This window comes from Lotus japonicus, chromosome 4, assembly GCF_012489685.1.
Source record: "Lotus japonicus ecotype B-129 chromosome 4, LjGifu_v1.2".
NCBI classification, from domain to species: Eukaryota; Viridiplantae; Streptophyta; class Magnoliopsida; order Fabales; family Fabaceae; genus Lotus; species Lotus japonicus.
In genome coordinates, this window is record NC_080044.1 from 64,612,445 (window position 1) to 64,627,693 (window position 15,249).

The 15,249-nt window shown below is 34.4% G+C and overlaps 2 protein-coding genes across 3 annotated transcripts; one reads left to right on the top strand and one right to left on the bottom strand.

The window, feature by feature from the left end:
• Window positions 1–677: 677 nt before the first annotated feature.
• On the bottom strand, window positions 678–6,629 carry LOC130711241 (putative clathrin assembly protein At5g35200). The gene is made up of 16 exons (XM_057560772.1): window positions 6,471–6,629; window positions 5,936–6,064; window positions 5,640–5,709; window positions 5,383–5,480; window positions 4,386–4,527; window positions 4,186–4,286; window positions 3,894–3,977; window positions 3,684–3,734; window positions 3,530–3,595; window positions 3,390–3,455; window positions 3,223–3,303; window positions 3,036–3,113; window positions 2,250–2,411; window positions 2,051–2,126; window positions 1,602–1,714; window positions 678–1,475 (listed from the first exon to the last, which is right to left on the bottom strand). Exons 2-16 carry the CDS (start codon window positions 6,023–6,025, stop codon window positions 1,107–1,109), a joined length of 1,647 nt encoding a protein of 548 aa, XP_057416755.1. The 5' UTR covers window positions 6,026–6,064; window positions 6,471–6,629; the 3' UTR covers window positions 678–1,106.
• Window positions 6,630–11,438: 4,809 nt separating this feature from the next.
• On the top strand, window positions 11,439–14,097 carry LOC130714876 (inositol 1,3,4-trisphosphate 5/6-kinase 4). 2 transcript variants are annotated; one of them, XM_057564849.1, is made up of 2 exons: window positions 11,439–11,715; window positions 12,495–14,097. In XM_057564849.1, exon 2 carries the CDS (start codon window positions 12,513–12,515, stop codon window positions 13,986–13,988), a length of 1,476 nt encoding a protein of 491 aa, XP_057420832.1. In that variant the 5' UTR covers window positions 11,439–11,715; window positions 12,495–12,512; the 3' UTR covers window positions 13,989–14,097. The 2 variants fall into 2 exon arrangements, with proteins under 2 accessions (XP_057420832.1, XP_057420831.1); XM_057564848.1 differs by having other exon boundaries at window positions 11,440–11,720.
• Window positions 14,098–15,249: the final 1,152 nt, after the last annotated feature.

Sequence of the window (15,249 nt, forward strand, 5' to 3'; positions counted from 1 at the left end):
TGGATTAATGTCATAGCTATCAACTGTTGTTGGGATACTTTGATTAAGGAAAAATAAACTTTTAACTAACTAATGAGCTTTTGACTAGTTTATCAACCAAGTTTTTGCCAAACATTGAGTCAGTTTTGAGGAAATTGGTAACTCTGGCAAACCAAACAAGTTTATCTTCTTGGTAAAGTAAAAAGAAAAAAAAAAAAAAAAAAAAGAGAGAGGAAAGAAGACAATAGAAGTGGGGAAATCACTAAAGAAACAATAACATTAGGAAAAGCAAGAGCAAACATATTATCTTTTCATGACACACAAAATGTTGGTTTGATGACACATAATAATAGGTAGGTCAATTTTTTTGGCTATCATTCTTTTCATAAATGTTTAGAGATTCTCGTTTATTCTAGGTGGCCTCTATGGTGACAACTGACAACACAGATCTAGGAATGCACGAGAGAAGATATGCTTTGAGGATAGAATTTGGAAGCAAACACACCTCTTCTCTCTTCACTCAAGTCTGCCCTATAAATCCGTTCACAACTACTTCTATGCGTTTTTAATTCATCCTTGCAGTAAAATAAAGAGAGTATAAATTAAATATGTGTAGAAAGTAGAAACAATCATAGAGAATAGCAGTATAGCACCATACACACGAGAATGAAGAACAAATTGTTCCTCACACCAAAAAATACTCAATTCTCACACTAGACATATTTTCATTGAATAAATGTTGGTAAAACAATCACAATGAATATACTCCCCACACCATTTACAGGGAATGACAACTGAAAACAATAATAATTCAATTTATCAAGAACAAATTTCCTGCTAAAGAGTTAACAATAATAAATGTGGGATAAAAATTCTACGTGGTTTGAATTAAAGCTGATTATGAATTACCTTGTACATAAAAAATCATATTAACCAAAACCCCCCTTCCCTCTGCTAATTATTCCAAAAGAATTTCAATCTTGCTATCTATGGCACACAAAAGACATATGAATATATGATACAACTGTCCATTCTTCATGCCTCCAAAACACAAGCCGAAAGCCGAGTATCCGCATTTCTTTCTCTTCACTTGAGCTTATTAACGATTTCTTTTCCAGACAAGATGTCTAGATGAGGCCTGTATATGGATTGTACGACTGCACAGGCATACCTGATCCATAGGGGTGAACGGTAGCTCCTCCATAAGCATTTCCAAAAGGATTTGCCGCCGGCTGTTGAGGCGGCATCATCATCATTTGCTGCTGCTGCTGCTGCTGTTGATACATGAAAGCCTGCTGCTGGTTGGACATGGCTGCCATCTGAACAGAATGTGGAGCAGCCATTGCATTAGAGGCGAAAAATGGATCGTGCATCGTCGGCTGCATCGTGGCTCCTGCTGGTGCCGGCTCCCATGGATTATAGCTGACATTTTGGTTGGTTCGCCTGAGTGCATCATCATATAGGCTGTCTAGTGTAAGCTTGTCAAAGCCTCCAGCCTGATTACCCAATAGATGATATCACTTATTATCAGAATAACAAAAGCATGTGTGCATACAACATGTTGAGAGAAATGTGAGCCAACAGTATGATGATTGAGTTGACTATTAGAGAAGAAAGAATACCAGTTTGCTAGCTGTTGTAGCATTCTCATTCGAACTAGGAGCCGTGACAAGTGCCAATTCCCATCCTGTGACTCCATTTGCGTGATTTGAAACAGCGGTAGGTTGTTGATCAGCTGAAACCACCATTAACAAGTAATCTTATGAATCAACACCAAGACATGCTTGCATCTATCTATTTTAAATATCAAATGGAGCATTCTAATCAAAACAGGCAACGAAGTGCAGAAAGAGGAAAACGGCGCGGGAGTAGAATTCACACGATTAGCCACTAATATGAAGAGGTTTCATCCCAACAATGTGAAAACTCGCTATTCTTGAAAGGCAACCAGTTCAGTTGACTTCTATGAACTAACTATTATTATTAATTATTTTTAAAGGCTCACAAGTGCAGATTAAGAAGCTTTTATTCAATCTATTAAACAAAATAGAGGCAAAGGACAACAAATTACCAACAGAAACAATGGCTAAAGCCAAGGCATTCTTCTCTTCCAACTCTGCTGCAGCTGGAACAGGATCATCCAAATTCTAGATAGCAAGCCAAAAGGAGAGAACTTTGTTAGCACAGGTAAAGCAGCATTAATATAGGTAAGCATTACCAGTAGAGCACCAGTCTGCAATCTCAGTTATACCAAAATCCATAATAATTACCAATAAATCAGGTGGTGGTTGTACTGGTGGTACTTCAACTTTCACAGGTTCAGAAGGCGGAGGTGGACTGGGTGAGGGTGAATGGTCCTCCTGCCTTTCTGGAGACTCTTTGTATTCAATAGCCAAAACTTCCGTTGGAGAGGCAATTTTGTTGTCTGCGGCCTGATTTAGATTAATATTAAATCATTGGTTAGTAAATATATTATTGCAGCAAATGAATATCGTTTTCATCCAGATAGAAGAAACATAATCAAGTTAGAACATAGCAACAACAAATGAATTCCTCAAACAAAAGTGGAAACTGTATGCAGATGACAGCAATGAGCACTGTGTGACTGTGTCTACAAATATATGAAAGTTACCACCAAACAGCCAGTATTGCTATATGCAACTGAAGTATAGCATATATTATCATGAAAGAACAAGAACATTTCTTGAAGTAATGGAAGAGATTCCAAAAATGTTTTGATGAGACAAAGAACAGAATTCCTCGAAGAACTTGATGGGAACAAGTACGATGTATTAACTTCAAATTTTCTGTATTCACCTACCTGCCAGATTGCAACAATGATTTAACCACCTTTATTAAAATAAAAATGCAATCTTCACTAGCAAATATATTACTTTTTAACTAGTAGATAGCTAACTAGGCCTTTCCCTGCCTCCATTTGTGCCTATCGTGTCAACTAGAGGTGTATTAAATATATACTTGCTCCTCATGATGCAGCCACAACATAAAAGCCATAGATACCACCATTATATAAAACAAAATCTTGACATTTATACCTGGTTCTTGCGAGCTATTGATCCCTGAGGAGCATCTTTGACATACTCTTCCATGGCTTGCAGAAAGGATGAAGGGGGCTTCATATGTTCAACAGCACACTTAGTTATTATATTTCATAAAAAGTTATTGAAAAGCGTAGGTAAAATGTCATCAGCATAAACAAGCATGATATAAGAACTGACCAACCTGCTCAACTTTAATAAACTTCTCTCCACGTCCAATATCAAGATTACGGCATATTTCATAAAACTCTGACAATCTTTCAGCCTGATTCATATAAAGCTTGTTTAAAACATGACTTTCTGGATAAATAATATAAGAAAAGAAAAAAAGAAAATTCTGCTAAATGATACCTGCTGGCCAACCCTTCTGTAAATATCAATAGCTTTCAAAGCATCTTGGCGATTCATCTCAAAAAACTGTCACAATAATCTCATAAATACACAGGGAGTTAAACATCAAGCTTCAAGTCTATGGAGATAACAATACATACCTTATCAACCATATTAGCAGTTCCATCGCTGATAGCCTGATAAATTTTAATGCTTTCCGAAGCAACCTATTTGTAATGTAAAGTATGTTTCAGAAAGGTGATCAAAGACAAAAAGAATAAAAATACAGTATGGTTACTTAAATAATTGACCTACCATTGAGAGTGCCAACTGAATGATGAAGTTATTTATAGCTGCCCCTTGTGGCTGCACCACATAAAAGTTAAAACAAACTATACAATATCAATGCTGCTGGTATTATAAATTGTAAAATACTAAATCTGCTCAATAAAATCAAATCTACCATATGTGAAATTTTTTGGTCAAAATTCAATCTATCTTGAACTACTAGGATCAAAAGCTCACCTGGCAACCGATAACTCGATATAGAAGTTGTTGTAAAGATGGCAACTGCTCTAGCAATTCCGCAGTATCCAAATCTTTGGTCCTCTGACAAAAATGACAATCGGTGAGTTTTCTCAAAGTACGTGATGAGATAGTGATCACGGGTGAGGACTTTCCCGTATTAACTATTATAGAATAATATTCATTAACATTTAGATGATTTAACTACTTATGTTTAAGTGAAAAATCTAAATTATGAAAAATTAAGTTAAAAAATAAATGAAAAACGTTATAAACCAAAAGAAAAACTTACGGGACGGTCTGCTTCAATGTCATACTTCAACACACGAAAACATTCCAGCCTTTCCTCCAAAAATAATGCGTAAGTGCGGACCCATGCAGAATAATCCCATGCTAAACAACAAAACAAAGTAAATGAATGACAACTACAAAGTCAATAAACATCATAATGAAACTGATAGTAAAATCAATGCCAGGGAGAAACACAAGCACCGTTTGGACTGGAATCATCTTTAAAATGAGACATGTTGAGCATATGGCTTCGACTTCTCCCATAATTAATGAGCTCTTCATGAAATGTGGGATCCACTTCCCTCAAAGCACGGTGAATCACAACTAAAGTTTTCAATGCAACCTAAAGATAAACCACTCGTCAATCAAACAAGTAGAAACAGCACAAACATGCTCGGTGGTGAAAAAGGCAACTGAAAAATTACACTAAAACAGAAGAAGCCATTAGAAATGTAATGTAAAACCATTCATGTGTTTACCAAAAAGCTTAAAATTTTCATACAATTCATTCATAACATAGTATCAGAGCCTCTATGATCAATTTCTTGCTACCCTGATTCTTCTATACAAGGTTGAATTTAAGCATAAGGTAAATGGGCCTGTGAATCCCAATGGTACAGATTTAGAAATAAACTATAAAATTATTCATGTATCTTCACTTAAAAGCTTTAACTTTTGGGAAAGCTGATTCATAATAGTTGTCATGCCAATATAGTGCAAACAGATATTGAATGTTCAGAACAAGATGAAAAAAGTATATGTTTACAAGTCTTCAAACAAGGTCAGTTACCTGAAATGATTATACTTTTCGAACAATACTAATATAGAAGGTAATTAAAAACATGTCTCAGGAAGATTTTTGTTAATAATGTTATCTGGATGTCCTTTTTGTCCCACATTTATTTAGCTATAAGCCTATAAGTAAGATCAAATGTGATTATCAAACCATGACCTCCAGACACGACGACACAAAACAATCATGAATATGACTTGCCATTGCCAATGTGATGTTTCATCAACCTTGGCAACAAAGATTATAGGCCACCAGATAATAAATTCATACAAGCTTCATCACATATTCCCAGTCCTATATTGAACAGTGTTAATTTTCATTCCATATCAAAAAAGTTAAGTTACAATTCGACCACAAAGTTAATCAACCATCTTTTACACAAGATCTAAGACACCGTGCACATACCGCCCAGTTATGTGTCCTTGACAATCGCCTTGCAAGTGCGTGGATGCAATAGGCAACATCGGCCCTAGGTCTTGTAGCTGAGATTGCTGAAAATATAGCTGCAATAGAGGACAAAGAAATACCATCAAAACGCTAACGCACCCAAAACATTCCTTCTACAAATATGTGGCAAATGGTAGAAACAAAGAGTAGTAGACTAGTACATAAACCACAGCTTATTTCAGTGCAAATAGCCAGAAAGAGAGGGAGAGAACAACCTCTTATATGTTTCTCCTTTGATGGACGTTCAACATGATTGGTGGCTCTAACTATAGCAATGTCCAACTCCTGAAATGCAAAAAAAAAACCATTAAGTATATGTTCAGATTTCCGTTGAATTCAATTTGGATCCCACGTGGTAAAATCATGCTTCTCCGATCCAAGATAAACATAACATGACAAATTCGAGCCTCTCCATCGTGAATTCACATTTGCGCATTCACGTCAACGTCAAACCAAACATACACTATGAAAAACAAATGCAAAATACTTGATCCCATCATAATGATTCTACCTTGTAATCACTGTTGACCTTAGCCAAGGAGACAGTGGTGGTATCCTTAAGGGCTCCAAGTGCTTTTCTGATACTATTGCCCCCTGACATGGCTCTCTGCCTATCTCAATTTACAAAATTCTGCCAAAACTGAAAAAAAAATTAAAATCAGATTCTGGCCATGCCCAAATCTCACTCCTTCCATTGCAAACTCAACTATTCACACATCAATAAAGGAAGAACAATAATGAAGTCTTAAATCAAACTAAATAACACGATTGTTATATCACAGTATTCAGATCCAACAAAGGAAACAAAACAACCATCACCGACAGAAGGAAAAAACCCGAAGCTGTGAATAACAAAACTTCAAAAGAAGAAGTGATACATATAACGACAAAAACACAAAAAATAAAAAATAAAAATGAAAAGTAGCGCATTGTTGAGAAATGGTCAGCTTATAGAAATTGAGCGAATCGTGAGCGCAAGTAGAGGAGTGGGTTCAGAGAAAGAAGAAAAGCAAAAGCGAAAGATCTGAGATTAGAAGTGGATTTACCTGGTGAAGCTGAAGGTGAATGGAGAAGAGGAATGGAAGAAGGGTAGAGAGAGAGAGAGAGAGAGAGAAAAGTCTGACAGACAATATGAGCTTGGTTTGGTTGGTCGTCGGCGTCTATGACGCTGTTTTTATTGATTATTATTGTTATTGTTCTTGTTTGAATAGAGAAAAAATAAATAAATAAATAATTGAGCACATTTTATTTATTTATTTAATTTGGTTGGAGTTGATCTATGATCTATCTATTATCTGTGTCAGAAATACGGTGTTGTAAGAGAAGTTGTACTGCCTGCGCCGTGGTTAAATGGGGATTTGATCCCTCATCCCTACCTTTGTCTTTTACCTGAGCCATTTTTGGTCTCTTCTGCCACCTCACCACTTCCAACCTTGGCCTCTTTTTTGTTTTTTTACAGTTTACTTTTGTTCACATGTAAATATTAATCTCCATGCAAAATAATCATATTTGAACTCATAACATTCATATTATAACAATGCTATCTTTTCTAAGGTAGGTTTTTTGTTAACGAATTCAAACTTGATACATTGCTTAAGGAAAATTAAGCATATACAATTTGAAGTCTTGAACAGATCACTTGTTGAATGATTATTAATTTTGTACAATTTCGTTGACAAAAGTATTAACTATTTAATAATCACAACATTTTTATTAATTTCATGAGTTGATAAATGTTTTTACTCATTTTTCTACATCTTAGTTTTTATAAGGTTTATTACAAAGGTATCGCAAAACATTATTGAAAATTTGAGATTGAAAATGTAGCATTTGAAAGTTTGGTACAAATATTTAAATTCTCTTTTTAAGGATTCTCATGTATGTAATTTACACATGATTTCTATAAGTTTTATTCTCATGTTAAAGAGGAAGAATCGTAATATACTAAAAATGTATTTTGTTTCTCATTAAGACTCCATTTCATATTTTCAATACATTTTTTCTATTTTTCTATTTTAAATTAAATAATTTTCAAAACTTGAAATTACACTATTTATAAGAGTAAAGGAGATTTATGTAAAACATCATATCTGAGGATACTATTGAAGCAAGTACCCTCCAAATTCTTTATCTATTTTTTATAGGTGGAGTTTATGCATTGTTAGAAGAAAACATGAAACTATTAAGGGATCTGTTTAATTATTTTATTATAAAATTTTGTCGTGATAGAGTAACTATTGATTTTTCCGCGTGAACTAATTAATTCGTTTCTTTAATCGGCTTTAAGTCTATCATTTATTCCAATGACAACAAAGATATCGTAAAAAAAAAACAATAGAGATACAATTCAAACTAAAAATTTAAAACAAACTCACTCTTTTAAATAAATAAAACAAAATATTGGGGATACACCCGTAAAATACACTCTAATACTTAAGTCAGCTATTTGTTATAGTTAGAAAAATTCTTAAGTGTTTGAATAATATCTGAAGAGCAAAATGAATAATGCTTATATAATTAAATAATCAAACATATATTATTTATAGAGTGTCGTATGACCTATGTTTGAGTCACTTAGCCTTAGTGAAATCATTATAATTGCTTTTAAGTCTCACGTCTGGGGTATCTTTGTGCCATTAGTCTTGTCATCTCTATTTTGCTTAGCTAACTTAGTCATGAGACAAATCTTACTTTTAGACGTCCTAACTTGGCCAACATAGGGTTCACTCGATTGTGAGTCCTTTGAGCCATCTGGATGATATTGAGATTGGTCATTTAGGTGTGTCAAAATATAAACCTGCCAACTTGACATGTAATGTAATGTCAAATTTATCAAGTTTATGCTAAATATGATGAAACATTTATGAGTCATTTGAACCATTCGAGGATGATATTTGTGTTTGTTAGGCTTTGTTTGGTTTGATGGAGAGAAATAAGAAGGAGCGAAAACATGGAATTCGAGAAATGGATTTGTACTACACCTTAGTCCAAATTCATTCATCGGTTTCTGTGTTTTCTTTCCTTCACCTTTCTTCTCCATCAAACCAAACAAAGCCTAACAAACACAAATATTCTTAGCTAATTCTCAACTTTGTTCGGACGTCCGAGAATTTGAGTTTCTCTTGCCATAATCTTCTTCAAGCTTCTTTCAAAGAGTTAAATCGTGTACACCCCTCCAGTCACTATTATAAGCAAAAGTTAGTTTTGTAGGTTCATTCAATAAATGATGTATGTGACCATTTTAATGACTACATACATCATTTATTGAATGAACCTAAAAAACAAACTTTTGCTTATAATAGTGACCGGAGGGTGTATATGGTAAGTTATTACCATTAATTTTTATTGAGGATTCCCACCATCTCGCTCTTTGTATATATTTCATCTTTCCTTATTACTTTACTTTAAAACAACTCAAATTAATTTAGACGCCCAAAATTTAAAGAGGCAAATACTTTCTGTTCATAAATGTACATCCACTATTTGATTCTTGAGACGAGAAACATGTTATTTACAATGCCCTATCAAAAGATTCTGATATTTGATATGGTTGATGAACAAGACCTACAAGACCCCATAGATTTTCGTGGGGGTTGACATGTTAGTATTGTCTCGTCTGACCTCAAGTATCTGGAAACTTTGAGCATTCAGGACCGATTTGGTAACTAGGGAAAATTAAAAATCTTGATCATTAATGGGTGGAGTATAAGGTGCAATACGTCTTAGGTATTGCACCGGTGCCAATCATGTAATGCCCAATGAGATATCAACACCTGGCAGGGAGGGGAACAGGAAACCGGGTTTTTAAGTTCAACTTGTAATTTGTTTTATATTATTTATTATAAATATAATTTATCTTTTGCCTCATCCTCTTCACCGGTCATCCCCACCACCAAGGCCATCTCCGGCCACTCACTGCGGCGACAAGGTCGCAGAGTTCCGGTCAACCACCGCACAACCGTCTCTTTATCTTTCCCACAAATAAGAGTTCAACCAGTAGAAATGAGAGTTTTAATTGCAGTTCTGGGTTTTTACTCCTCCACATCCAAGCAACCACACCAAAGACAGATCCGGCGAATCAGCCATCATTTCCTCTTTCCCAAACACCACATCTGCTCAGATCGAGTCGATATGGTTCTAAACCTAGAACCCAGAACAATCGAATAACAGGGGGAACTGAAAAACCTCTGATTTTCACAATGGAGCCAACGATCATGAAACTTTGAAGCTTTGGAGGGTAGATCGATCCAACTGAGGACTAAGGAAAGTGATTGAGCTTGATCTTGCAGAAGCAGGGAGAGGAAGAGGGGTGAACGACAGTGAGAGCGGTGTGCGGTGTGCGACGGCGAAATTACTTGAACATGTAATAAGGGTAAAACTGGTACTAATTAAATCATTTAATATTTTATTTTCTTATAACCGGTCACATATACCTGTTATAGCAGGTATTTTTTGGTCTTGCATGGTGCAAGACCTAGGGTGCACTTGCACCCCACCCTAACAGTGGCTACTCAAATTTAAACTTTGGTCATTCAATGAACTGGGTCCATTATCTGTGACTTTGAATCAATGCAGTGAGCACTTTATCAACTTTCTTACAATTAAATTAATATTTAACAACTCTTTTACAAGTAATGTATATGCTTAATCAAGAAATAAATTTGACAATTCATTTTATATATTTTCCCAATTAACACTTTAATTTCTGATGCCATTAGCAATCAGACACTTAATAATCCAAAACCAATATGAAAGACAGAAGGGCAACTGGACAAATGTGTTAACAAAGTGTGATCAGTCATGCATATAGTATTTCAAACAAGTGGATGTTAAAAGTGACAACATATTCAGTGAACTGTGATAAACTTTCCATGAATGATATTAAAGGCATAGTATTGAAAATGAAAGGGATAGTTTGAAAGGTTGGGCAGTTTTCAGTGGGTAAAATTTGCTAAATCAGCAAATAGCTTTAGGACTACTCTATGGTGACAATAGCCTTTGTCTCTTCGATTAAAAATAGTGATGAAAGAGAAGTTGCTTATAATATAATACAAACAAGAAAACCTAATAGTGCCAGCTAGCTTAATTAAGCACCCAAACAGTGATTACATGTTATACAAATGATCATAACTAGTAACAACAAAATAAAAAAAGAACATTACTTAAGAAGTGCTGTGGTGGGAAGGGAAGGTCTTTTTGAACGCACTGAGTCAATTATTGCCACCATGCATGCACAAAGATTTATAATTTTAAGCATCAAAATAAAAAATATATAAATTGGATAAAGTTGTTGTGCTCTCTAAATTATATTCCAGATTCGAGACAGGTAATAAGAAACAACTTATCACTCTGAAGAAATACTCCATGTTACGGGTCTTGACCTTAAGAAAAATGTTAATTACATGTGATTTTAGTATATATATGAATAATATGAATAATTTTGTATCTTCTTAATTAGTTTTATCAATAATGTTAAATTATTAAAAATGATTACTTTTATTAAAGTATAATTAATCAGGAGTGTTTAAACAGTACTTTTAAATGTATAATTAAAAATTATAAATTACAAGTTATAAATATAATCTACTTGAAGTATAGCTTATGAAAAAATGTTGTATGCTAATGAAATGAGTTTATTCAACAAATAAGTTTATTTTGATGAAAATATTTTTAAATAAACTAGATTAAATTACCAATCAAACACACATGTTATGATGTTATGAGACGAGGAAAAAAGTCATGGAGGCTCACTTTTTTAGTTTTTCAAATGGAAACTTTTAGTCTTGGCTATTAAAAATATAAATGATTCTGCAAAGTATACTCTTAAAAAATGGTAAAATAGCTATAGCCACACCTTTTTGCTTTTATCAAAAGTGGCTTTGGCTACAAAGTTCAAATTAAAAGAGAGAAATAATCCTAACATAACACTTGATTCATTTAGTTTTCCTAATTTAAGGAGATGTCTTAAATTCGAGTCCCTATAACAACATCTCATATCTGCGTAATGTAAGGGTTGAGTTAGATGAATGATGAAGTGTCTCGGGTTCAAACTATAAGGATGACTAATTTACTAACATTACTAACAACTAACATTTCACGCCGGCACATTCTCTTCAATATCCTAAATTTTTTTCTTATAAAAAAATGAAGGCAGAGAATTTGGGCCCAACGAGGCCCAAAGAGTGAAAGGGTACTTGGCTTTGCTACTCCGGCGATGACAGATAAACCCTCCTCCACCTTTCCGCTTCACCTTCCTCCGTTCTTTCATTCTCCGATCTCTGCTCAGCTCAGGTCAGGTATTCTCCTCTTTCCTCTTCAATGCCTCTCTGCATTTTTTCCTTCCATTTTTTCTTTCCATTATTTGTATACTGTGCTTAGATTTGTAACTGATGCAAAAAAAAGTGGCTGCAATTGTTGAAGCTAGGCTAATTTCATTTCAAATCGCTTTGCATGTGCTGGCAGCTTACATTTGCATTGATTTGAGCTACTTAGGTCACATTGTTCTCTGTGAATTACCAGTAAAGTTGCAGTGACATCTTTGAAATGAAAGGGGAAACTGGTTTTTCACCTTTCCTATTGATGAAATAATACATGAGCAATTGATTTTTTTTTTGCAAGGATTTTTTGTCATAGTATAGCTTGTTTTGATTAGCTTATATTTCCTCATAATCAATCGTGGCATCCAGAAGCTACTCGCGGTAGATTTTCTTTAAAATTAGTTTGGCTTCAGAATCAATTGTAGAAGGATTTCCGAACATGCATAAAGTAATCTTATACGGAAGCAAGATTATTTTTTCTTTTAATCTTCGGAAAATTTTTAGCTGATAAAATTTTGGTATATTTGACATTTTAATTTACATTATGAGGAAGATGGTTGTATGAAGTATGCAAGTTGGACAAATAAAGTATTCTGGATTTCTTTCTTTCTAAGTATTTGCTATCGGTTAATAGTTGACCTAATTCAAATTATTGCTATTACAATTTACATAGATTTATCGGTTTTGCAGTCAATGATAACTAAGTCATATTTTTCAACTTCCCATATTTCTGACATGGTTGTATTTTTGTAGTGGTGCATTCACTCTCAAATGGGTGTAGTGAGGGGGGTGATATTGGATGGATCAGCACTCTTGACTGAAAGTGATGATGATAAAAATGTATCTGTATTACGATCTGGAGCCGAGTCTCTCATCCGCACACTTTTACTATCCAGAATCCATGTGGGAATAGCTTATGGTATCGACCTTGTGGATGACAGGGTAAGTATTCTGAAAAGAATTGCTGGTATTCACTCACTTGATTGCTTTATCTTAAATGACCCTTTACATGAGGTTATGCCTGGATGGAATGATATTGATGATGGCAGTATTATTTATTTGGTTTCTAACAAGAAGGAATTCTTACCTAAATTAAGCAGCTATAATTGGTTGATTGTTGTTCTGAATGTTGGAGGTGAAAGTTCATATGGCACTCAAGATGTGCTCCTGATTGAAAATTTAGAAGAGTTGCCATTGACCATTTGCCGCTTAAATAAAAGGTCAATTGGAACGAATGCCATTACTGTGGGTTACATAATGAAGCCTTCTCGTGTGGAAGATTTTGCAAAGAGGGGTGCATTCCCGTTATGTCCTACTCAAAATGGATTGATGTTTGTGCCTCTCACATCCAGGATTCCTTTATCATCTCAGTTGAAGGATGTTGACATAGTTCTCCATAAAGCCACTGATGAAATATCATCTATTGAAGAGAATAAGATTACTTTTACACAAAACATACAAGAACTGCAAAGGTACTTGGATCAGCACCAGGAATGCTGTGTGATTGATCCACTGATTAACATTTTTCCATTATTGGATCGGCTAGAAACTCAACAAGTTCTACTTGGTTTGGCAGAAGTGAATACTGAAAGCAGCAATTTGATCAGAGGGGCACATTTTCTTAAGGTTGATAATTTTGACAAATTTAATTTTGTGGCTGGATTAGCTGAAGCTAAATTGTCTCTACCGTGTATAGTGAAACCCAAAATTGCTTGTGGTGTCAGTGATGCACATAAGATGGCAATTGTTTTCAGAGTTGATGATTTTAAGAATTTAAGCGTTCCTCTTCCGGCTGTTGTTCAGGAATATGTGGACCATTCATCCACATTGTACAAATTTTATGTCTTGGGTGAAAAAACTTTCTATGCTGTGAAGAAGTCTATACCAAATGCTGATATTTTGATGAAATTATCTAATGGTGATGACCTCAAACCTCTGTTATTTGATAGCTTGAAATCTCTACCGACTGCTGACAGTGTCAAGGATTCTGGAGCCAGTAGTCATGGTCTGACAAATGATGAGTCTATTGATATAAAACTGGTTACAGATGCTGCAAATTGGCTTAGGAGAAGGCTCCATCTCACAGTGTTTGGTTTTGATGTTGTAATTCAGGAAGGTACTCATGATCATGTAATTGTTGATGTAAACTATCTCCCATCATTTAAGGAAGTACCTGATGACATCTCTATTCCTGCCTTCTGGGAGGCCATTAGAAGTAAGTTTGACCAGAGTAGGATGTGTAAATAAGCATTTGTTGGATACTTTGTATTTGCATATTTGAAGTTTGAAGTACTTACACATGTTTTAATACAATTCAGAGTAATGTTTCTTCTGCGTTATGCTACTTTGCAAGAAATTCTTGGGTAGGCTACTAATTGGGAACACTATGTTGTTTGCTTTTGAAAATTAGTTGTGGTTGTGGATGGACTTAGAAGCTACTTTTTTTTGGTCAAATCAGAAACTACCTAAGTAGCTTGATTTCAGGAGTGGAACAAGATTTTGTATGCAACACCGAAATTCCTTTATTTGACAATGGAATCACATTTCGCTGGTCATAAGTCTTGATAGAGTCATAAGACCAATAGTGCAACCTCACATTCACTAAATATCTGACCTCTTGTGGTTTTCCCCATTTCAATTAGTACCAAATGTTAATTGATATTGTGTTGTACCCAACTCATTATTATCTTTACAAATTATAATAAAATAACAAGAAAGAAACACACTCTGAACGTCAACGCCACTATAAACATAATAATGAGAAAATGGTATCAATTTGCATATTTTATAGATAAATGTTATAACAAATGTCTTGAAAATACTTATTAAGGAAACAAATAAATCGGTGAAAAATGTTATTTTGAAAAAATAGAAATTATTTAACAAAATATACTGTCATCCACGTGCAAATATATGTTTATACTTTATACTAGTAAAATGTGAAAGCAACACATTGGACTGTTCAAATTTAGGTGGCTGTACTTATAAATTTATAAATTAAAGTGGCTATAAAAAATGAAAAAATACTAGACTCTCTGACTATAGAATATAGATGCCTCCCAATTATGAGACTGGTCCAATTTTCAAAGATGGTGAACTAAGGAAGAATGCTCTGCATACCCGCATGAGTTCATTCAATATCTTCAGGTTTCAGGCACCTCAAATACCCGTTTGAGTTTTGTTTATTTTATAAAGAAGAAATTTCATTAAAAATATATTTAACGAATTTTAACATAAATAAGTTTATAAACTAGCATAAAAAATTCTAGGCTAAAAAGCACTTTTGGCCCCTGATGTTTCAAGTTGGTGCAAATTATGCCCCTACTCTATTTTTGTCGATGTTTCTACCCCTCATGTTTTCAAACAATGCACCGTCTACCCTGCCGTCAGTCAGACGTTAAAAAACTAACGGAATAAGTTGATTTGACTTTTTTTTATATTTTTTGGATCTGCCACGTGGAAATTACAAGTGAAATTGGAAAAAGAGGGCATGGGAGATTCAAACTCA

Bases quoted from the DNA above. Each gene is read 5' to 3' on its own strand.
- LOC130714876 (XM_057564849.1), top strand. From the start codon at position 12,513: ATGGGTGTAGTGAGGGGGGTGATATTGGATGGATCAGCACTCTTGACT.
- LOC130711241 (XM_057560772.1), bottom strand. From the start codon at position 6,025: ATGTCAGGGGGCAATAGTATCAGAAAAGCACTTGGAGCCCTTAAGGAT. The intron at 3,596-3,683 runs GTAGGTCAATTA...CATTACAAATAG, and splicing joins TTCAGTTGGCACTCTCAATG to GTTGCTTCGGAAAGCATTAA. The intron at 2,127-2,249 runs GTAATTATTATG...CTTGCTATCTAG, and splicing joins AACCACCACCTGATTTATTG to AATTTGGATGATCCTGTTCC.